Source organism: Ascaphus truei, chromosome 4 (assembly GCF_040206685.1).
Source record: "Ascaphus truei isolate aAscTru1 chromosome 4, aAscTru1.hap1, whole genome shotgun sequence".
In the NCBI taxonomy this organism is placed as follows: domain Eukaryota; kingdom Metazoa; phylum Chordata; class Amphibia; order Anura; family Ascaphidae; genus Ascaphus; species Ascaphus truei.
Window position 1 is genome coordinate 125,475,726 of NC_134486.1, and position 26,027 is coordinate 125,501,752.

Below are 26,027 nucleotides of genomic sequence, written 5' to 3' on the forward strand. Positions count from 1 at the left end.
GTTTTCTACTTATTCTGTGGAGTTTGGTGGAAGATATCTGGGGCGCTATCCTAGATGATGTCTGCCAATAAAAACATTTGATATAAAAACAAATGGTACAATACTAGCCAGACTTTTGTTGCGGCTCAACCCAATGGAGGATCCTCCCGTGATCCTCGTGAAGCAATAGGAATAGAGTGCACGGAGCACAGAAATTAAAAATACCATTAGAAACACATTGCAATTGGAGTTCACCAGAAATTAAATGTTAAAAAAAAAAAAAAAATGAGGTATATCTTTACTCCAAGACAAAATAGTTTTATTTTTAATTTCTATCTTGAATGTTCTATAAATGTGGTGCTCTAATATAAATTCTATAGCAATGTACAAAATTGTTGGCTTAAAAATATAAGCCCTATTTAAGTTACATTTTTATGTACCGAAGCAATGCTTGGTTCCAGTCACAATATTTTTTTTTTTTTGGTGTCCTATAGTCATGGTAAGATTGGAAACCACTGTGCTTCTTCTATTCCAATGACAAGTTATTTATAATCCTTAACTCTTTGATTGTTGTGTTCTTTTCTTAAGTGTATTTTTTTTTGTGTTCCTACTGTAGGCTCAGATCGCCTTCCTGCAAGGTGAAAGGAAAGGACAAGAGAATTTAAAGAAGGATCTAGTCAGAAGAATAAAAATGTTGGAATATGCTCTAAAGCAGGAAAGGTAAGTGAATTTCACATGTCTGTGAGTGACCTTGAGTAACCTTGTTAACACCATAGGTTTTCATTCTAAGGTGCAATCTTCAAAAATAAAAATGCATATTCCCGCTAAGTTTTAAGCAGGGGGCTGCTCCGGAGCTGAACCGCATTAAAGTCCGCTCCGGGGACCCCCTGAGGACCTGCAGCTGATGCAGGTATCTCAGTCCTGTTTTTAAAGGTCCTGCATCACGGGGCCAGGAAGAAGCCGCAAGGGATGACAACGTGGCCTCCTATTGGCCCGCAGGACCTTTTTAAATAGCCATTTTCTTTGCCCAGCTGGGACGGGTAGCTGTTTCAGATGTAAATATCTCAGGAAGCCATAGGTCCCCGAAGCTGAAATCAACGTGGTTAAGCTCTGGAGATGCCCTGTTTCCCAGAAAAATAAAAACAAGCCAAGAGGGAATGGCACTTTAAGTAGCAAGGAAAATATCAATTATTTTAAAAATTAGAAATCAACAGTGTATGTATAGATATCTTGGCCTGTCCGTTTTCTGTATTTCTTTGCTGCATGTTTTACACGGGGAAGCTCACATCACACTTATGGGGATTCTACATGAATGTAAATACAAACAGAGCACTTGGTATTTGATTTTATTTTATTTTTTACTTCAAGTTATGCATGTTACTGGCGAGATGCTGATTAGTGCCCAATGTCAGGCAGTAACTGCAGAGGCAAATAAGATCTTACCTTAAGTTAAACGGGTTACGGATGGAAGGGAAATAAGCATACTTATGCTCTATAAAGCATTAGTAAGGCCACACCATGAATATGGAGTACAGTTTTGGACACCACTCCATAAAATATATTTTTTTTTTTATTATTATTTTTTTTGTAGCTAGAAAAAGTGCAGAGACGAGCCACCAAATTAATAAAGGGGATGGGAAAATCTGCTTTATAAGGAGGGGTCAGCCAAATTTGATTTTGGCGTTTAAGAGGGGATATGATAACTATACAAATAGTCAGGGACAATACAAGGAGCTTTCAAAAGAACTAATCATCCCAATGGCCGTACAAAGGACACCGGTTTATTCCTCAGCGGCAGTACATGCTGGTTTTTGTTAGTTAATTTTTTTATACAGGGTGTCTTCGGAGCTGAACCCCATTGACTTCAGTCCCGGGGACCCCCTGCTTCTGGAGATACGTCCTTTCAAGGTTCACTTTATGGCTGCTTTTCAGTGCTCGTTTGCGCTGCGTGCCAATAGGAAGCTGTGACGTCACCTGGTGCCGCTTCCTATTGGCCAATGTGACACAGGACCTTTAAACTGCAGAGATACCGGCACCCCCTAAGGAGGGAAGTATCTCTTATAGTGGGGGGTCCACGGAGATCAAATATGGTTCAGCTCCGGAGATCCCCTGATTCAATCCTGCATTTAAAAAATAAATGGATTGCTCCTTGAACGCTGGAGGAAATTTCACAAGCAACAACGGAAAGGGCTCTTTACAGTAAGGCCAGTTCAAATGTGGAATTCATTAACCATGGAGACTGTGATGGCAGATAGAATAGATATCTTCAGAAAAAGGTTGGGCATCTTTTTAGAAAGAATGGTACACAGGGATATACCAAATAAGTAAGCATGGGAAGGATGTTGATCCACAATGAAATCCGATTTCCATTGCTGGAGTCGGGGAGACATTTAATCCCCCCCCCCCCCATGACATGAGACATCATAGGATGATATTTCACTTGAGTTTTTTGATTTGCTTTTCTCTGGATCAAAATACTGTCGTTTCAAATATAGGATAAGTGTTGTCTAAATTTATCATTGGTTGAATTTGATGGACACATTTTTACAAGTGCTTGTGATAACACATTGTTCTATATCACTTTAACATTCACTCTTCCATCTTCCTTTTTTTTCTTTTTTTTTTAGTTCAATGTTTATGTCTCCATAACCTGTATTATTCAGTGCTACTGCATTGTTTTGTTGGAATCCTGTTTCGGCCTTCTAGATCAGGGGAGCGCAAACTTTTTGAGCAGCACCCCCCTGCCTGCTCCCCCTCACTTTGGTGCCCCCCTCACCTTGTTTGGCGGTGTGACGTCACGTAACCCCGTTGCCATGGAGACCGGCGTGTAACGTCACTTCGCATGACACCGCAGCGTCATTTGACGCCGTGTTGCCATAGCAATGCGTCTTACCAGCTCTGCAGAATCTTGGTAAGCGAGTTGCAGAAGCCTCACGCAATTCCCCGGCATTTCATTTAAACGCCTCAAGGATGAGAGCAGGGCATCAGCAACCGCCCGCGCCCCCCCCCCAAACAAATCCATCCCCCCACTTTGCTGTTCTAGATTGAGAGGACATATTGTAGGTTTTTAAATACAAACACCCTGAATTTAGTTTTTTTTGTTTTCAATTAGCATTCAATGTAAAAATGAAAACCATAGGTGGAAAGCATGGGGTCTCCGGAGCTGAGCCGCATTCATTTCAGCTCAAGGGAACCCGCTGCTGCCCGAGATACTTACCTCCTGTGCTGCGAGTTCTTCATGAAGGTTTAAAACCCCTGTGTCACATGGTCCAAGAGGAAGCTGCATCTGATGAGGCTTCCCTATTGGCTCCTATGCCACGGGACATTTAATCCTCCAACTTTCTTTCTTTCTTTCGGAATTCTATTCCATGTCAAGTAGCATACAATTTGGTCATGACGTTTTGTACTGTATGAATGTAGTTAAAGGCAGAGCGCTGAATATTTTCAGATGTTCAAAGGATAGTGCAGAAAGTGTGTTCTGGAGGCGTGTCTTAAAGCTTAGACGATACATAGAGGAGCTGAAATGTATAGTGCCTTAGGTACTGTGCCACTTGGGGCCAAACTGAATTGACATATGTAGTCAAGGTTATGGCACCCGCGCATTTAACGCGCCAGCGGACACTAACCTTTGCTCTATGTTTATGACCGAGAGGTCGGTGGTTTTCTGACAAGCACACTTATTTTAACCTTCTGAACGGTAATTTCTCACCTGCTTGATGAAGGACCCTTACAGGTCCAAAAGCATGTAACATTTCAACTACTTGTTGGTCCATTAAAAGGTATCATACACCTACTCCCTCTCCCTCCTTTCATACTACATGAAAGAAAGGACCAACATGGTTACCCACTCTTTGTTCATATTGGAGTGGATTTAATACCATGTTACCTGCCATTTGACTTGAATGGTATTTAGGGCTGGTCGAGCTCTGATACCAGTTAATGGAGCTTTGTTTCCCTCTTTCCCCCATTGTTTGTCTCACCAATTGTATAATCAGATTGGTGTACACCCCTTTCACATTAAAGAAACACTTCTGAGAGGTTGAGAATTCAACTCCCCTCTCTAACACAATAATCTCTGTTCCCATTGGAGGAAATGTAGCTTAAATTTGCTGAAAGCCGAAATACCAGCAAAGTATTTTTTGGGTGGGAAGGATGTGGTTTTTCTTTCTTTTTTTTCTTTTTTTCTATACTGATCCTTCCTATAGGCAACAGCTCTTAGTAGACATTGGATATCACATGCCTTAGCAAAATTTGTATGTAGTACAGATTGTTAAAAAAAACAGTGTTGCTGTAATTTTCATTGCTTGAAGGAAGGTGCATTGTAAACAGATTTAAAATGAAGGCAAATCACTTCTCCCCCCCCCCCCCCCAACATGGAAAAAAAACTTGTCAACTGCTGCATAGATGGTTAATTCCAACTGATTACAGCAGCTGTAAGAATATGAGCCACAAGCCCTCTTGATTTTACCATTGTGACTATGACAGATGTTCCACAAGTGGCATACTGCATTGCTTAATTCATCTTGTGAAATGACAGAATCGCCATTCACAGGCTAATTGTTTTCTAATTGCAGATATGTACTGGTTTTCATGGTAGTAGGAAAGTTGGTAAGCTTTAAGTCGGACTGAAAAATTCAACTGTGTTGGCTATGGAATTGAAATGGCCTTTACTTCAATCATGCAAAGCATGTTCATTGAGTCTTTATAAATGGATTCCGAATATGTTCTGTTAATTGCAAAGAAATACAGCTGATATAAAAATGTATTCAGCGTTTTGTCCCATAAGAGAAATGTACACTTTCTTTTCTATTTGGGGCGTGCTGAATACAATTACAGTACTTGGTTTGCGGGATTTTGTATGATCAGATTGAATTTTTTTTTTTTTAAAGCTTAATTTAAAAAGAATAATTTTTAAACCAAGTATTTTTGGTTAACCGACCCCTCTCCTATTCTTGATCTTTATCAGCACTGCTTTTATTTGGTAAAAATAATTTGCAGACCAATGCTGCTTGTGCTGAAAACGATAAAATTGCTTTTAGAACCTTATCTTAAAAAATACTCTGTTCAAATAAAAAAAGCTATCTATTTTGGAAGTACGCACTTATTTTTGCACAATTGCAACTGGATTAAAGCGGCTACCAGAACCTATGCTATGAAAGAGAACTAGCGTAAAGTTTGAGCTATATTGGTTGTGGAACAAATAAAGCATCTTTCTTTCCTTGAAATACAAATATATTATACTTTATTTAAAGAAATCTTTTCGCATTGAGTGTTTTCATGGACTTCACATTCCTCATTAAACTGGATTGTGATGCTAATTAAAGTCTATCAAACATCACACTTTAGTTTCTTATGGTGAACCTAGAAGGGGTGAAGATGTGAGCTGCACATAAAATAGTATAATAGCAGCGAAAGGGTAGGGTTTAATTTAATGTGTGATTGCCATAGTCCAAAATGGCAAAAAGTGTTACAAATGTAGTAGTTCAGGATTGACTAGATCTAATACTAAACTCATAGCTTTTAATTTTGTTTTAATAAGATTCGGAAATGTAAATTGGATCCATTGCGGAGCTCCATCCTTGCCTACCCCTTCAAAACTCACTGCTTCGGTACAAGGCACAAAGGAAGTGACCGCTGCATCACAGGAATGACCCTTGGCATCCTTGGATTTTACGGGGCCTCCATGTGATATCAGTGATGGGTTTTCCACCACCTATCTGCATTCATCTGAAGTGGGAAACACGGCTTTGCTTACTTAGTGTTTTTTGCTACTAAATTACATTTCTGTTGGTGCCATTTACTTTGCTGTGCAGGTTTATCGATGCTTAAAACGTTCTGTCAAACCGCTATGGAGACTACAATATATTTGTATCATATTTTCCAGTAATGCAGCTATTTTTTTATTTATTTTTTTAATCCCATAACTGCATGAATTTCTCAAGAGGCCTGTGAATGATGGGAATAAGTTAAAAACATAAGTACTTTCCACGTACACAAATATTTTTCTGAGAACATTAGTTTACATAATTTGTAAAGCTTTCAACCAAAATGTTTACTGCATATTTATTATTGCTAGTATTTTTTTTCCTATATAGAGATGCTTATTTGAAATTATTATTTTGTTTTTTATTTTTATTTAGTTACATCCCCACCCCTGATTTAAATCTTTATTGAAATTGCGATCTAATTGCGATACTTTGTTGCTAAAGGCCAGAGCTTGAAAAGGTGTGTCAGAGCCTGTTTCAAAAGATGTATATGACTTTATAAATGGTTGCTGTAGTGAAATGGGACGTTTGGCGGCGTCAAAATAGCCACCATTGCTCCATTGCCTGTCACCTTGCTGCCTTCCGCCATCGTTAAATGTCCTCGGATTTCCCCAGGCGTAGGGCACCTCACGCGGCCGCCAGTCCAACTATTTGTGAGTGTGGCCACCACTCCGACTCCATTTATCAGCGTGCCAGCAGGGCACTCGGCGTGGCCGCCAACATCAGGGACGCATTATACAATTTCCCACGGGTGTCCTGCTGGTGCGTGCTCACGGGCGTGCAAATAAATGCAGTCGGATCAGGGATCGGAAGGACATTTAAAGATGGCTGATGGCAGCAAGACGACCAGCGGTGAGTAGTTCTGGCGGCGGGGCGCCGGTGGCAATTTAATCGCAGTTACCATGTCAGGAGTTTGCAACCAAAGGATAATCGGTACGTTAAAAAATATAAATCAAAATGGCATTGTGATTAAAAAAAAAAAAAAAAAATTGGAAATGCAGACAGTATTATCTATTACTAAATAACTGATTTATTTATTTATTATAAATCTATAAATCATTTAGGACTTTTCACCTTTTGCTGCCTTAAGCTTATTAAAAATACACACGTCGTTTTATCACAAAACCAATGGATTGAAAGTCATGTAAACACTATAAAGCAATTCATTGCCATGGAAATAATACTATAAATACATCCAATCCATTTTTAGGAGACAAATCACCCACACTGGACCCATTACATATGTTACAATCATTAGTTAAAAGTCTCCTCTCCCACCACCTTCCCCCCCCCAAATCAAATATGAACCCCGATTTGATGCCCTTTAAAAAGAAAAGAGATTGGTTAATTGTTTTAAAGGCCCCCAGCCTCCAGTAGGGTGTTTACATGGCAACTCCTACTGACTGGAGAAAATGAGAATACACAGTCGGGCATCGCAGAGCTGTTTTCCATGTAGACGTCAACAGTTCTGTCTGATCAGGAAAATATATATATTTTAATCTCTGATAAGGATCTTTAAGGTCTTCTAATGGCACCAAGTGAGAGGGCCTTACAAGCCATATTGATTTTTTTTTTTTTTTTTTTTTATGTTTACACTTTGAAAGGGAATAAAATAAACGTTAAAAAAAAGGACCGGAGCAGGGGGAAATCTAAAGGTGAAAACAGATCCCATATTGTGCATTATGAGGAAGAAATATGTAACAAAATAAATATGCAGGGGCGAGCTGTACCTTTTTAATACTGGCCACAGGAGGGTCAGTCTCTTTATTGGAATACAATCTGGTTAAAGAGATAAGGCGTTTCACAATGGCAATTGTTTGTAGCATAGCAGCAATGTCTCTGTGGGGGGGGGACGACAGGAAAAGGGAACCCCTTCCTGATTTAGTCATTAAAAAATAAAAGCATGTTAGCTAGACAGATTGGTTCATCCCTGTAACACAATTTTTACTTTTAAGTCGTGGTATGAATAGGTTAGCTAACAATAAAAACTCCAATAATTCTTTTTTATCTTTTCTTCCCTTTATTCAGATCAAAATATCACAAGTTGAAATATGGGACGGAGTTGATTCAGGGAGATGTGAAGCCACCAAATTATGATTCTGGTAAGTGCTTGCGTTGAAAAATTCTGTCGGACTCTTATCAGAATGTGTGTGTGAAGTGGATTAGGAGACGTGGTTTTGGAATTAAACCTGTGGTGATATACAGAGTACAATGTGCTATTTTGTTAGCCGGAGATTGTTATACATCGCACCCAGCCAATGTCTAATGAAGTCTGGATTAATGTAGTGTTGTAAATTTAGTAACAAGATGACCTCTCACTCACACCGTCTGTCACATACGGCACACCTGTGAGCATGTGACCAGCATACGGGACAAGGGACACAGCTCGCAAGCTGTCCTACTTATTACCATCGCAAAGGTCCCTCAAATGAACAATATCTCCCCGCAATCCGTCCCCTTATAGCATCTGTCATGGACAGCACACAAGTGAGCACGTAACTGAGATATGCAACCAGGGTTAGTAAACACTGCTACTGTAGCCAACTCGCTTTTCTTCTGCGCAAGGTACTTTCAATTAGTTAATATTAACCCCTTAATAAATTGTAATCATGTCTATCCACTGCTACCACCAAATTAAATAGGCAAATAAAATATGTAAAATGAATATATCTGCCAGGGTCTCAGGTCCCTGTCTATTATAGAAAAACTACACACACACATCTGTTGTAGCAAAATGTGTCAGAAAATGTAGATACTCCTTCCAGAGCGGGCAACAGTTCATTCAGAGCCCCAAAGCATCACTTATTAAATGTTTTAATATATATATAAAAATAGAGTGCTTAGATTACAGAAAAGGGATTACAAGAACATACAATTACAGTAAATGCAGGACAATTTCTTAAAATAAGAGAACAAAACCAAAACCCCTATACATTACCATGTCAGGATTTTCCACAAAGAGGTCAGCACTGGCGTAGGAAAGATGAGAAATCCTGTGTTTAATCCAAAACACACCACTGTTGTAATCTGATTTTCATAATACCTTGCTAAGTCTTATATACAATGTTTTCCCCATTGAAACAACATAAACCTACCTGCTCCTGCCGTAAATCAACTGCGAGATTGGCAGTTTTACGGCAGAGTAAAAAAACTTCTACCAAACAACGTTTAAGGTTTGCCTCAGTAAATAAACGCACTCATAACTTCCCTTCTCTAGTACCTAGACACGTAAGTCACATCAATCGAGCCAGGCGGTCATGACGCAACAAGACTAAGGCCTCGTCCAGGGTGGTGCTGAGCGGGCAGCCGCGCTCACGCTGGCCGCGATGAAACACATTGCGGCAATGTGTGTGGCCAGCGTGAGCCGCTCGGAAGTGCGTCACGTGAGCGGTTCGCCCAATGAGGTCGAACCAGCTCTGTGATGTGGCCACGCCCCCTGGCGAGTGGGCACCTAGCCGGCCACGAATTGCCCGGCAGGGCACACGAGCACCAGCGCGCCCGTTCCCTGCCTGGCCGCAGCCTTAGCATGACAGTCTTTCCCCTAAATTTGAGCGACAAATGGATATCTTTCCCTTATTAACCGCTAGACCTCACGTCTGGCCCCATTGCATGCCACTCTTTGCCACGATTACACACATGTAACTCTTAGTATGTACAGTTGATGACGTCACACAATATTTTATCATTTTATCATTTTTTTAATTAAGTCCTACAACTAAAGCATACCCTCTGATGGTGTGCAGCAGTAATTATTCACAACTGTTTTGTTTTCTTTGAGGCTGACAGCTTAGTTTCTGGTTATCATTTGACCTTCTAAACAGCACATGTCACTTTTAGTGGGCCATCCGTGATGGGCCCTCCCAAATAAGTCCTTTTAAGACCAGCACAGGCCCAAAGAAAAGTTTTGACCTGTCATAAACCCAATATATTATATTTGTAAGCCCAAACTGTTGCTACATTAGCCCCTGAAGCACCATATTGATTAAAATACATAACTCATGATATTATGACATCGTCATTTAGTGAAGTGACGCAATCCTTTTACAAATCCTATAATCGTGATGCGTCTTTTTTTGTTATTGCATGTAAATAGGTTTTAACAATCAAATGTATCATTCTAAATCTAATCTTTAAAAGCTATAAAAGGTTTGTACTTGTTTGTTTTTATATTTCAGGTCACCATGGTAGGATTTGAGGGATTTGTTGAAGGGAGAATTTTGATTATCCTATTCTTGCTTGTATTACCCATATAAACACAATATGTAAATACAATATTTCAATGCTACCCAAGGTGTACGAAGCGTTTTATTTTAATAATATACATTACTATGTCTACATATCATGCTGTACCACCCGTAATGTTTTGATTTTTTTTTTTTTAAGACGGGCCTCTGGGAAATTGGTGTTTCTCTGGGTTTTTTTCTTGTGGTAAACAAACATTCCCCAAAATTAATGTGAATATTTGGTTGTCCTTATTACGTATGTATACGCTTTTAATCACACAGCGAAAGGCAAATACTTCACAATACCTACCGCATACAATAACGTTGCAATTACTTGAACAGCATTTTGAATGAAAGCAATGCTGACGTGTTCCCTCCGTCTCACAAAGAACTCTTAACTAGCTCCTAATAGAAAGCATTGTCTGGTATAATGCTTGATTTGTTTTGTTAGCTGTGACTACGCAACAGCACCAAATTAAATCCCATCCCCTATTAAACACACCTTTCAATTATGAAAAAGATTACAAGTTGCCAAGGAAGTGTTATGTAACTGAGCAATTTCACTTGACACCCCAAGCCTGAAATAGGTTATACAGTATACATGTGGGCTGGAGATAGAGGTTTTTGGGGGGGCCGCTGTAACACCCCACACTGTTTTCTAAATTTTTACACGATGGTAATGTATGTCATGGATGTTGTATGTACAGCACCCCGCCCCAAAAGTGTTGTTGACTGGCACTCTAAACCTAGTCCCATGCGGCGCATTCTGAGATTTCAGCTATAGAAATAATTACATGGAGAAAACCAAACCAAGAACGATGACCTGAAAGGAGAGTGGGTGCAAAGGAAGTATAAACAAAAGACACATTGCTGATAATCTTCACAAATCTCCATAAGATGGAGCTTTTTGGTTAAGCATGAGTGACTGCCTCATCATAAGTGACTGCCTCATCATAAGTGACTGCCTCATCATAAGTGACTGCCTCATCATAAGTGACTGCCTCATCATAAGTGACTGCCTCATCATAAGTGACTGCCTCATCATAAGTGACTGCCTCCCTTTTGGTGAGACATTGCTCATAAAAATCCAAACGCCCAACGACAAAAGCTTGTTCTTGATGTACACTGGGATGAGGCTGGATGTACACTGGGATGAGGATGGATGTACACTGGGATGAGGCTGGATGTACACTGGGATGAGGCTGGATGTACACTGGGATGAGGCTGGATGTACACTGGGATGAGGCTGGATGTACACTGGGATGAGGCTGGATGTACACTGGGATGAGGCTGGATGGACACTGGGATGAGGATGGATGTACACTGGGATGAGGCTGGATGTACACTGGGATGAGGCTGGATGTACACTGGGATGAGGCTGGATGTACACTGGGATGAGGCTGGATGTACACTGGGATGAGGCTGGATGTACACTGGGATGAGGCTGGATGGACACTGGGATGAGGCTGGATGTACACTGGGATGAGGCTGGATGTACACTGGGATGAGGCTGGATGTACACTGGGATGAGGCTGGATGGACACTGGGATGAGGCTGGATGTACACTGGGATGAGGCTGGATGGACACTGGGATGAGGCTGGATGGACACTGGGATGAGGCTGGATGTACACTGGGATGAGGATGGATGTACACTGGGATGAGGCTGGATGGACACTGGGATGAGGCTGGATGGACACTGGGATGAGGATGGATGTACACTGGGATGAGGATGGATGGACACTGGGATGAGGCTGGATGGACACTAGGATGAGGCTGGATGGACACTGGGATGAGGCTGGATGTACACTGGGATGAGGATGGATGTACACTGGGATGAGGATGGATGTACACTGGGATGAGGCTGGATGTACACTGGGATGAGGCTGGATGTACACTGGGATGAGGATGGATGTACACTGGGATGAGGCTGGATGTACACTGGGATGAGGCTGGATGTACACTGGGATGAGGATGGATGTACACTGGGATGAGGCTGGATGGACACTGGGATGAGGATGGATGTACACTGGGATGAGGCTGGATGTACACTGGGATGAGGATGGATGTACACTGGGATGAGGCTGGATGTACACTGGGATGAGGCTGGATGGACACTAGGATGAGGCTGGATGGACACTGGGATGAGGCTGGATGTACACTGGGATGAGGATGGATGTACACTGGGATGAGGCTGGATGGACACTAGGATGAGGCTGGATGTACACTGGGATGAGGCTGGATGTACACTGGGATGAGGATGGATGTACACTGGGATGAGGCTGGATGGACACTGGGATGAGGCTGGATGGACACTGGGATGAGGCTGGATGTACACTGGGATGAGGATGGATGTACACTGGGATGAGGATGGATGTACACTGGGATGAGGCTGGATGTACACTGGGATGAGGATGGATGTACACTGGGATGAGGATGGATGTACACTGGGATGAGGCTGGATGTACACTGGGATGAGGCTGGATGTACACTGGGATGAGGCTGGATGTACACTAGGATGAGGATGGATGGACACTGGGATGAGGCTGGATGTACACTGGGATGAGGCTGGATGGACACGGGGATGAGGCTGGATGTACACTGGGATGAGGCTGGATGGACACTGGGATGAGGCTGGATGGACACTAGGATGAGGCTGGATGGACACTGGGATGAGGCTGGATGGACACTGGGATGAGGCTGGATGGACACTGGGATGAGGCTGGATGTACACTGGGATGAGGCTGGATGTACACTGGGATGAGGATGGATGGACACTGGGATGAGGCTGGATGGACACTGGGATGAGGCTGGATGGACACTGGGATGAGGCTGGATGGACACTAGGATGAGGCTGGATGGACACTGGGATGAGGCTGGATGGACACTGGGATGAGGCTGGATGGACACTGGGATGAGGCTGGATGTACACTGGGATGAGGCTGGATGTACACTGGGATGAGGCTGGATGTACACTGGGATGAGGCTGGATGTACACTGGGATGAGGCTGGATGTACACTAGGATGAGGATGGATGTACACTGGGATGAGGATGGATGTACACTGGGATGAGGATGGATGTACACTGGGATGAGGCTGGATGTACACTGGGATGAGGATGGATGTACACTGGGATGAGGATGGATGTACACTGGGATGAGGATGGATGTACACTGGGATGAGGCTGGATGGACACTGGGATGAGGATGGATGTACACTGGGATGAGGCTGGATGTACACTGGGATGAGGATGGATGTACACTGGGATGAGGATGGATGTACACTGGGATGAGGATGGATGTACACTGGGATGAGGCTGGATGTACACTGGGATGAGGATGGATGTACACTGGGATGAGGATGGATGTACACTGGGATGAGGCTGGATGTACACTGGGATGAGGATGGATGTACACTGGGATGAGGCTGGATGTACACTGGGATGAGGCTGGATGGACACTGGGATGAGGATGGATGTACACTGGGATGAGGATGGATGTACACTGGGATGAGGCTGGATGTACACTGGGATGAGGATGGATGTACACTGGGATGAGGCTGGATGGACACTGGGATGAGGCTGGATGGACACTGGGATGAGGATGGATGGACACTGGGATGAGGATGGATGTACACTGGGATGAGGATGGATGTACACTGGGATGAGGCTGGATGTACACTGGGATGAGGCTGGATGGACACTGGGATGAGGCTGGATGTACACTGGGATGAGGATGGATGTACACTGGGATGAGGATGGATGTACACTGGGATGAGGATGGATGTACACTGGGATGAGGCTGGATGGACACTGGGATGAGGCTGGATGTACACTGGGATGAGGATGGATGTACACTGGGATGAGGCTGGATGGTCACTGGGATGAGGATGGATGTACACTGGGATGAGGATGGATGTACACTGGGATGAGGCTGGATGTACACTGGGATGAGGCTGGATGTACACTGGGATGAGGATGGATGTACACTGGGATGAGGATGGATGTACACTGGGATGAGGCTGGATGGACACTGGGATGAGGCTGGATGTACACTGGGATGAGGATGGATGTACACTGGGATGAGGATGGATGGACACTGGGATGAGGATGGATGGACACTGGGATGAGGATGGATGTACACTGGGATGAGGATGGATGTACACTGGGATGAGGCTGGATGGACACTGGGATGAGGCTGGATGTACACTGGGATGAGGCTGGATGGACACTGGGATGAGGCTGGATGGACACTAGGATGAGGCTGGATGGACACTGGGATGAGGCTGGATGGACACTGGGATGAGGCTGGATGGACACTGGGATGAGGCTGGATGTACACTGGGATGAGGCTGGATGTTCACTGGGATGAGGATGGATGTACACTGGGATGAGGATGGATGGACACTGGGATGAGGATGGATGGACACTGGGATGAGGCTGGATGTACACTGGGATGAGGATGGATGTACACTGGGATGAGGATGGATGTACACTGGGATGAGGCTGGATGTACACTGGGATGAGGATGGATGTACACTGGGATGAGGCTGGATGTACACTGGGATGAGGCTGGATGTACACTGGGATGAGGATGGATGTACACTGGGATGAGGCTGGATGGACACTGGGATGAGGCTGGATGTACACTGGGATGAGGATGGATGTACACTGGGATGAGGATGGATGGACACTGGGATGAGGATGGATGTACACTGGGATGAGGATGGATGTACACTGGGATGAGGCTGGATGGACACTGGGATGAGGCTGGATGTACACTGGGATGAGGATGGATGTACACTGGGATGAGGATGGATGGACACTGGGATGAGGATGGATGGACACTGGGATGAGGATGGATGTACACTGGGATGAGGATGGATGTACACTGGGATGAGGCTGGATGGACACTAGGATGAGGCTGGATGGACACTGGGATGAGGCTGGATGTACACTGGGATGAGGCTGGATGGACACTGGGATGAGGATGGATGTACACTGGGATGAGGCTGGATGTACACTGGGATGAGGCTGGATGGACACTAGGATGAGGCTGGATGTACACTGGGATGAGGCTGGATGGACACTGGGATGAGGCTGGATGTACACTGGGATGAGGCTGGATGGACACTAGGATGAGGCTGGATGTACACTGGGATGAGGATGGATGTACACTGGGATGAGGCTGGATGGACACTGGGATGAGGCTGGATGTACACTGGGATGAGGCTGGATGGACACTAGGATGAGGCTGGATGTACACTGGGATGAGGATGGATGTACACTGGGATGAGGCTGGATGTACACTGGGATGAGGCTGGATGTACACTGGGATGAGGATGGATGTACACTGGGATGAGGATGGATGGACACTGGGATGAGGCTGGATGTACACTGGGATGAGGATGGATGTACACTGGGATGAGGATGGATGGACACTGGGATGAGGCTGGATGGACACTGGGATGAGGCTGGATGGACACTGGGATGAGGCTGGATGTACACTGGGATGAGGCTGGATGTACACTGGGATGAGGCTGGATGTACACTGGGATGAGGCTGGATGTACACTGGGATGAGGCTGGATGTACACTGGGATGAGGATGGATGTACACTGGGATGAGGCTGGATGTACACTGGGATGAGGCTGGATGTACACTGGGATGAGGCTGGATGTACACTGGGATGAGGCTGGATGTACACTGGGATGAGGCTGGATGTACACTGGGATGAGGCTGGATGTACACTGGGATGAGGATGGATGTACACTGGGATGAGGCTGGATGTACACTGGGATGAGGATGGATGTACACTGGGATGAGGATGGATGTACACTGGGATGAGGCTGGATGTACACTGGGATGAGGATGGATGTACACTGGGATGAGGCTGGATGGACACTGGGATGAGGATGGATGGACACTGGGATGAGGATGGATGTACACTGGGATGAGGCTGGATGGACACTGGGATGAGGATGGATGTACACTGGGATGAGGCTGGATGTACACTGGGATGAGGCTGGATGTACACTGGGATGAGGATGGATGTACACTGGGATGAGGCTGGATGTACACTGGGATGAGGCTGGATGGACACTGGGATGAGGCTGGATGGACACTGGGATGAGGCTGGATGTACACTGGGATGAGGCTGGATGTACACTGGGATGAGGCTGGATGTACACTGGGATGAGGCTGGATGTACACTGGGATGAGGCTGGATGTACACTGGGATGAGGCTGGATGTACACTGGGATGAGGCTGGATGTACACTGGGATGAGGCTGGATGTACACTGGGATGAGGCTGGATGGACACTGGGATGAGGCTGGATGGACACTGGGATGAGGCTGGATGTACACTGGGATGAGGCTGTATGTTCACTGGGATGAGGCTGGATGTACACTGGGATGAGGCTGGATGGACACTGGGATGAGGATGGATGTACACTGGGATGAGGCTGGATGTACACTAGGATGAGGCTGGATGTACACTGGGATGAGGCTGGATGTACACTGGGATGAGGCTGGATGGACACTGGGATGAGGCTGGATGGACACTGGGATGAGGCTGGATGTACACTGGGATGAGGCTGTATGTTCACTGGGATGAGGCTGGATGTACACTGGGATGAGGCTGGATGTACACTGGGATGAGGCTGGATGTACACTGGGATGAGGATGGATGTACACTGGGATGAGGCTGGATGTACACTGGGATGAGGCTGGATGTACACTGGGATGAGGCTGGATGTACACTGGGATGAGGCTGGATGTACACTGGGATGAGGCTGGATGTACACTGGGATGAGGCTGGATGGACACTGGGATGAGGATGGATGTACACTGGGATGAGGCTGGATGGACACTGGGATGAGGCTGGATGGACACTGGGATGAGGCTGGATGTACACTGGGATGAGGCTGGATGTACACTGGGATGAGGCTGGATGTACACTGGGATGAGGCTGGATGTACACTGGGATGAGGATGGATGGACACTGGGATGAGGATGGATGTACACTGGGATGAGGCTGGATGTACACTGGGATGAGGCTGGATGTACACTGGGATGAGGCTGGATGTACACTGGGATGAGGCTGCTGTAATGGCCAAGTGGGCAGTTAGAGGTGGTTCTAATTTTTGCAGAGGCAGAAAAGTGAACAGCTCACAGGTATAATTTCATTAAATCGTTATTTTTCATACGAAAATATATCAGAGTTCTCAATAGTAAGGACTGCATGAGGTTATTTATTACTTGGGAATTGGCCTTCTTACTATCCCCCAAGATGCAGTATTTATTGTTCAGTGGTCGTCAGTTGTGTTTGAAATGGCTTCTTTTTCTGGGGGAGGTCGTCCTCAAGTCAAAAGCTATTTAATGCGTCTTAAAATATGGAGCGACCATTAAAATGGTAGAGATGGTTTTCTGATTTTACCATTTTCCTTAATGCATCTGCAATGTGCTGACCTTGAAAAATACTTAAAACAAAGTGAATTAAATGTTTGATCATGTATTGCACTTTATGGACAGAACTACAATAAAATACTAACCAAGAGATTGCGGTTAAGAACTCCCCCTTTTTTTATAGGATGGAAGCGTGGGGGCCCTTTTTATCGTCATTTTCAGTTCCAGGGGTCCCCCAGTTCCCTAGATTCTGTACTTACTGGTAACGTGGCCAGTATTACTTCCAGGATTTTAAAACTGATTTCAATGGCTGTTCAATATGAAGCTGCAACAATGACATGGCTTCCTATAGCCAGACCTGTCCCTAGGCAGTAAGCAGGTAATGCAATGCCTAGGTGCGGCAGGTCTGAGGGGGCAGCAAGAGGGAGAGAGTAGCATCATTGTATACCTTCTTTTTTTTTTTCTCGCTCCCCCCTCCAGGGACCCCGTGCTTCCTGAGATACCAGCCCCCGCTAGGGAGGTTAGTACAGTATCTCCTGCTCAGATTCAATGCCCCCGGTCAAACGGGCCAATAGGAAGCCGCCTTTGACATCATGGCTTCCTATTGGCCCATGTGATGGGACATCTAAACCTGAGCAAAAGATACCGAAACACCCTAGGGATGTAAGTATCTCAGGAAGTAGGGGTCCCTGGAGGTGGGAGAAATAAAAAGTATATCCCGAAGCAGAGGTTCCCCGGAGCTGAGATTAACAGGGTTCCGTTTCGGAGACACCATGATTCCTGCCTGGTGGGGGGGGGGAAGGTTTTGGGGAAAATTATCTTTCTTGGGGAATATTTTTGTGGGGGGGGGGGTGTGGCGGCATCAGCAGTGTCCTTTAATATAGTGCTTGCTTAAAGTCGATACATACCCTAGGGACGGGCCTGCCTATAGCCCAAGATATGGCAGCTATTTTGTAAATGGAAATCCCCAAACTATTCGAAAATATTCAGATGTTCAAACAGGTTCTGAGCGAACCTCAAAGGCTGTGTGGGAAAACCATGAGTGCAAATTACCTTGCTTTGGTAGACTCCTTCCCCCCCCCCCCCCCTTTTATCAAATAGAAAGTAATGAGTGAAAATTACTTGCCGCAGCTTCCCAGCGATTATCAGCCATCACCTGGGCCTTGATGTCCGTGGTGATTTCCCAAGCATACTATTTCAGTGCACATCCTAAATCTCTTTTCTGCTGTATCTTAATTATTGATGTTGGAAATAATGCAGCACGATCCTTTGTATTAGGACTGCTCAACTTCCCCCAAATAGGTCCAGTTTTCAGGATATCCCAGCTTCAGCACAGGTGATTGAGCCACCTGTGCTGAAGCAGGGGCTGATTGAGCCATCTTTGCTGAAACTGGGATATCCTGAAAACCTGACTTGTTGGGGGCTGGCTTAAGGATTGGAGTGGAGCACCCCTGCTTTACGTAGCCATAAATAAATTATTTTTAAACACCTAATTTTTTTTTTCTCATCCATTTTTGGTACTCTGTCAACCTAATCTCGGCCTTGAGTTAAACCTTTACTTCCCTGCACTGGTAGGATAGTGGAGTCATTGAGGACTGGAAAAAGAATACTTTTAGTGACGTATATATCTTTTTGTTCTGCCATTATACATCTGCAATTAATGTTTTCTCCCCCCCCCCCCCAGATGAAGCTAATGAGACAGAGATACAGCAACCACAGAACCAGTTAATATGGCAGCAGAGTCGACAGTTGCTAAGACAGTAAGTAATTACCTACATAACCTAAATCTCCATCGTAACATTTTGGACACTTTTGGTTCCGAGAGGTTTGTGGCACCCTGTGCTTGGGACCGTTCTGGTTTCCATGTCATGTGTAGTAGTGATCTGCCCCCAATACCAGGGACAGAGGAGGTGCTCCTCTTCAGGGGGGGTTGTGCCCACTTAATTTCCCCTATGCTATGAATAGGGAATTGTACCACTGACCTCTTTCATATTCTAAGTGACTGTAGAGGCTGGTAGTGCAAGAGGCAGCCCCTGCAGCTGGCACCAGATGATGTATTAGCATGTTTGCTTAACACAGTGGTGCACTGTGTGTAATCTTGTAGAGAAGTTGTGCTAGAGGGGTTTGTCTTAATATTGTATTTTTTTTTCTTCTTGCATTTGAAAACTCTATAGAGGTTGGCATCAGAGCTCTGAGTTAATATATTAAAAAAACATTTTTTTCAGGTATCTTCAAGAGGTGGGTTACACAGACACCATACTGGAAGTGAAGTCAAAACGTGTGCGTGCTTTGCTAGGCCTTTCTGCTGACTCCTCGGATAGACTAACAGATACAAATCAGGATTCCATGGTAAATGGCACAGAGACTGAGCTTCCCAATCCAGTAATTATCGGGTAGGTGTTCATTTACCAAATTATCCATTTTTTGATAAATTTTTGTGTAAATTAGGATTTTGCTAGCTTTTGATTTTGTGGTACTTTTTAAAATTCAGTCAACACTAAATTAAACATAGTTTTGTGTAATCTGTTTTTTTTAAACCCTAAGTGCTCCTTCTTTAACTTCATTTTTCAACCAACTTTTTCATGTTATGTTTAACGATTCCTTTACGTTCTTGAAATCTGCTTGTAAATTTGTACATTTTGGACCACTTTTAAAAAAAAATTGGGAATAAGGACTGTCATAAAATGTTTGTTTCAATATTTGTAGTGTGGGCTTTAAAATAAAAGATATATTTTAGGGTTTATAGTTAAAGGCATGTTAAAAGTTGTTGGATTTACTCAATGGGGTACTTAATCATTAAAAATTATTTTATTGCAACAAAAAATAATTTTGGTCCAACAGGTCTATCTGCTTATTGAAACAACTTTATTTTCTTTGTGTGATTTATAGAAGTGTGCAGACTTCCATAAGATTTTCTAAAATTGTGTTGAATTAATGCTGTAAACTTTTCAGTGATGACCAATTTCATAGTAATCGTAAGCTATGGAAATATTACTGTATCTTTATGGACTGCCAGTTGGGCCAAATGGTTATTTTCTTCATCCACTCGTTTGTTTCTGAAATGCACCGATATCTGTTCTAATACATGTTTTTTTGGTTTGGATCTTTACATATTTTTAACAGTTGCAGTCAGGAGCAGTTACAGATATAGCATTGTTAATTGAGCAATACATAGATTTGTATTTAAATTCAATACATTATAATTAAAAATAAAGTATACAGTTGTATATATTTTTTTTTACTTTTAACAAATATCTTTATGCACATGTATGTGAACATCAGAAACTGTCAACTGAAATCTTCTTGTAATAAAATAGTAATCCTTACCGGACAGAGATAGTCTCCGCAGTATGACTTCCTTAAGACAGGTAATTCTGTTGATATCTGAAATAGTTTCACCTGCCTACATATTAGAAGTTTGGCGTTAATTCTTGTAAAAGAAATTATCTGTCTATTGTCGAGCACCACCGAAATTTATCGTGCTTTACACATATATTCATGTAACATTTTTAAGCAACTTGAAAAGGGCAAACGATTCGGTAACATACCAGGCATATTCTGCAAGACCCCCACACACCTATAAAGGAGGATACAGAAAAGGTACTTATCAGTGTCCTATTTTTTATTTGAAATGTTTTACCAGGAAGTAATGCAGTTACCTCTTGTATTCACGTATGTCCTGGGCAAAGCGTTATGATAATATATGAATTGGGTCCCCAATGATGTACAGGAATACCCCGGTTTAAGGACACTCACTTTAAGTACACTCGCGAGTAAGTACATCTCGCTCAATAGGCAAACGTCAGCTCACGCATGCGCCTGTCAGCACGTCCTGAACAGCAATACTGGCTCCATAACTGTACCTAAGCTGTGCGCAAGCGGGGAGACTATAGAGATTGTTACAAATTCGCTATTTACAGTCATCAGTTATGCAAGTATATGACGATTGCAGTACAGTACATGTATCGATAAGTGGGGGAAATGTATTGCTTCACTTTAAGTACGTTTTCGCTTTACATACATGCTCTGGTCCCATTGCCTTTGTTAATGCGGGGTATGACTGTATAAGTTCTTCTTTACTGCAGTAGTTTATCCTATTCAGTGAGACAAAAAATGGGGAAAGGCCATTGCGCAGTATATACAGCAAGAGTAGCCTTCCTTATTTAAGTTCCCCCAAAAAATACCTTCTTACTAGAAATAGGACGAATACGTGCAGTGGATAGAATCTGTATGTTGAGCCCTCTAGATCAACCCTTCTCCACGGTGGTACGAACCCCACATAGCGTCCCTGGTTCAGGTGGCTTTCGAAATGCTCCGTTGGACAGACTGTGTGCTTTCCGGTTCTGCTCCAAAATTCCTATATCTGGTTCCTGTGTTTCTGTTTGTTAAAAGCAATTGAATAGAATGAAGTGCCGCAAACGGAATCCTCCGCTCAGTCTCTGACAGTAACTAGTGTATCGTGTGCTCCGCGTGCGTGCTCACGCTACTCCGGCTCACCATTCAGGCACTTCAGTTGGCTCCTCCCTACGCGTTTCGTGACGGGAATCGTCACTTCCTCAACTGAGGTGCCTGAACTGTTGATCCTGCCCAATACAGCGACAGTGACGTCATCGCTGTGAGCCGGAGTAGCGTGGGCACGCACACGGAGCACACGATACACTAGTTACTGTCAGAGACTGAGCGAAGGATTCCGTTTGCACATTAGGTATCCAGGCAGCTTATTTTTGGTTAGTGATTCACATTATTCACATATTCACATTTACCTTTTGTGAACTGCACTGTTTTCTTTGATCAAGCGCTATTTTTTAGTATCACCATTGTATTCCAGTTATGATAATACATGGTTGCATTAAATGATCAGAGGTAATACATTCAATTTACAGACATTTCATGGACAGAGATAATAATTTGGTCACTTTGGTGCAAAGTGGAGATACAGCTATAAAACTGGGGTAAAAAGAAGGCCCTATGATTTACCCAATTTTGGCAGAATTGGAGAACAATGTATATTCAGCAGTTGTGAGGTGGGGGGGCGTGTGCGAGGGCACATTTATAGCCCACCGCCATGCACATTTTTGCAAAACAAATAAACTGTGCGGCCACAGGCAGTACAACTATTAGGACTACTTAGGGAATTGGACAACTGGCTTAAAAATGCAATTCTACCACACCTAGCGACTGTTCTGGGTTAATGAAACGTGGTAGTTAATTAAATACAGGATGCATTAGTTATAGCACGATAATGATGGCATGACTGGAATTGTATAATTTAATAAGCACAATAGCTGTTTAATGATCTGAACAGGTGCTTATTAAAACAGCAATGTCTCCCAATTAAGTGCCTATATATTTATGTTGGCTCATATGAGACTTCCTCATTGAATGACAGCGTTTCAAGCTGTCAGTGAGAATGTCACTTGTTACAGCATTTCCCTATACTGCATGCCTATTGTCTGTTGACCATTTTGATATCCTTATGATCATGGAAAATTGATAGTAAGTTTCTCCTTAACAGGAGGTTTCTCAGGATTTTTTCACTGACTGACCTTCCGATTCAACCAAGATACGAAAATAAAACACCCCAGGATGAGGTCATTGTTATTCATTTAAGTTAATTTCAAAAGTAACAAAGATGCATTGCATCACTAATGTAGATGTAAAACCTTTCTATTCATGGAAAGGATTTAATTGAAAGAATATTCAGCAAGCTGTTTTTTGTTGTTATTTTAGTTGTTCGTAAGCAACTGGAACGCATTTGGGTAAATTGTCACCACATTATATAGTCTTAAAGAGGCTGCATAGGTGCATTCTCTTGAAATTGAGATCAAGGTAGGTTGTTGCAGTAAACTTACAGCTATCAAATACACTCTTTTCATGACTTTAAGGTACAGTATATAATACATCATTATGCAGAGGTAGACCCTCTGGCATAACGACAGGACAATCAATGTCACCTAAACCGATAAACCGATCGGGAGTATCCACATACATACCAAGTAAGTAGAAGGGTATTTATAAGACCAACAGAATCAACTCTAAATTAATGAGACTGGCCGGTGCTCTGAGACATAAGCAGATATAACACAAATATAGCTCTTTTTTTACACACACCAGTTCTCCAACTATTTTTGGGGGTTACCTCATGTCTGTGACTTATATTCTCTGGTGAATGTGTTTTACTTGTGACAGGCCGGTCTTGATGACTTGGGGTACTTGTTTCCCTGAGTTTCATCTTGTACCACTTGCTGTATTATTGTAATACAGTGTATTAGCATGTAGGTTTTTTGACATATGTCCTTGCAGTGTATAGTTGGTACTTGCGGTGTCTATTTTGGGGTACCGCCTTATTGGTTTTATGTTTTATGTTGTTATAATTGATGATATTAAAGTGAACATTTTTCAGGGATTTTTTCAGTGCTCATTTTGAGACTTCCTGTTTCTCTTTTTTTTTTTGTGCTATATGTGTATATGTATGAAGGAAAATCTCTGCAGTCTTCCTTCTCCTTATGTCAGCCCAAATGTGAGCTAAGGAATCTCCTGTGTCTCACATGAGACTTTTTACAGAGCTCTCATTAATCCAGGTGGAGACTAGTTAATTGAGTGGCTGCAATCAACTATCTCTCTGCTGGATTATCAGAGCTCTGTGGCTGCTTTATTTAAACAGGGATAAGTCCCTGTTACACATGGTAAGTGAAAAGTTATTTTCCTCGATTTGTAAGTGCCAAATCAATGGTGCGTCTTACAATCGAGGAAATACGGTAACCTTATTACAGATGTAGCAAGACCTGCTGTCCCCAGCGCTGCAGACAAACAAGCAAACGTCTGGCAAAATCACACTGTGGGGGATCCATTATTCTGAATGGGACCTCCAGCAGCGTTAATCAGTCAGGCACCAATGACATTAAAGCTGGCTACATCTGTAGTTTCTTTTAGGAGGTAAGTAGTAAATTCGACCAACGTAATGAAATTGAAGTGTTCTACTTAGATTTTGCAAAGGCTTTTGATACAGATGCCACACGAGGTTAGTGTACCAAATAAAGGAAATTCCATCTCTGTAAAAATATTTGCGCCTGTTTTGAAAACTGGTTTGAAGGGTAGATTTGTCATAAATGGAACCTTTTCAGGTTGGTCTAAAGTTGAGTGGAGAACCTCAAGGATCGGTACTGGGACCCCTGATTTTTAACTTTGTTTCTTAATGACCTTGATGTTGGCATAGAGAGCAAGGTTTCCTTCTTTGCTGATGACACTAAATTGTGTAAGGTAGTAAGATCAGAACAGGATGTAATTTTTTCCAGAAGGACTTGGATAGGCTGGAAACTTGGGCAGCTAAATGACAGATGAGGTTTAATGCAGATAAGTTTTAAGTTATGTATTTGGGAAACGAGAATAAACAGGCTATTTACAAATTAATTGGGGCAACATTGGGTCAATCCTAGATGGAGCATGATTTAGGAGTTCAACTATAGGATTTAACAAGGGATGGGGGGGGGGGGGTTGAGTGGGTGACATAGGCAGCAACGTGTAATTCTCTGCAATTTTCCTGATCACCCTGGCAGTGGGCACCATTGGGTTAATCCCTTCTCACTCTAGGTAGGACAGGAAATAGACTTTTGCAGGTAGGCCATATAAGGCCCCTCCCTCTACCTGCACCTTAGTCTTTTTCCTGTCCTCACAGCTAGGTGTAGGATTTTTTTATTTTCTAACAGGACTCACCTACTGCACCTTGTGCTGATATCCAGGGTCTCAGCCTCTCTGCCCTGAAGCTCCGATCGACGCGCCCTACGGGTGGCAAGACGGAGACCCCTTAGAGTCGGGGGAGCAGCTGCAGCCGCGGGTGGGGAAGCTTAGGCAAAACCCCAGGACCAAACAAAGGCACACAGCAGCTGCAGCTGGGAGCCGTGGAGGCCCAGACTCACCGCATTAGCGTCTGGTACGCTGCGGTAAAGTACCCAGGAGCCCGCTACACGCGGAGGGGGGAGCAGCCATAGCTGCGAGCGGAAGGCTCAATGACCGCACTAGCGTCTGTGGATGCGGCCGTAAAACTACCCCAGGAACTCTGCTAGAAGCGGAAGGAGTAGCAGCTTTAGCTGCGAACCGGGAAAGGTTATTTTGACCGCGTGAGTATTTGAAATACTGCGGAAAAAAAGGGTACAGTACACGCGGCCGCTTGGGAGCGCAAGCGTCACGCCGGCAAATACGTGCACAGCACGTGAGCCGTGCAGGAGCACTTGATGACGTCAGAGAAGCGACGACCACACTGTGTGTATGTGTGAGGAGAGCTGCAGCATGGAACGCTCAGCAGGGAGAAGCCAAGTGCTGGAAATGGATTCAAAACGGAAACACCCAAAACTTCAGTTCCCAAGACTAGGTGAGTCCTTAGTTTTAGTTCTACAGGGGAAAGAGAGATGGTGTGTATATATATACATTAGGGTGTATGTTTAGTATTTATTTTGTTTTTATAAATTAGTTCGGTGGTTACCCTCCCAGAAGCAGGATCTTCAAAGGGACGGGGGAATCCCTGCAACATAAATGAAAGTTTGCTAAGAAAACTAAATGGTGTTCAGCTTGTGAGAAACCAGCCCTAATAGGGAAGTAATTATGTGAAGATTGTCTTAAGACACCTGCAGGTGATACCAATGAACAAATGAGCATTTTCT

The 26,027-nt window shown here is 43.6% G+C and overlaps 1 protein-coding gene across 3 annotated transcripts in view; it reads left to right on the forward strand.

The window, feature by feature from the left end:
• STRN (striatin) overlaps nucleotides 1-26,027 on the forward strand; it is a 131,380-nt gene that overhangs the window by 51,562 nt on the left and 53,791 nt on the right. For all 3 annotated transcript variants that reach the window (XM_075596553.1, XM_075596555.1, XM_075596554.1), the window contains exons 2-5: nucleotides 596-699; nucleotides 7,773-7,846; nucleotides 19,055-19,130; nucleotides 19,596-19,763. In XM_075596553.1, coding sequence (XP_075452668.1) covers nucleotides 596-699; nucleotides 7,773-7,846; nucleotides 19,055-19,130; nucleotides 19,596-19,763 — 422 coding nt within the window. The remainder of the gene's footprint in view (nucleotides 1-595; nucleotides 700-7,772; nucleotides 7,847-19,054; nucleotides 19,131-19,595; nucleotides 19,764-26,027) is intronic.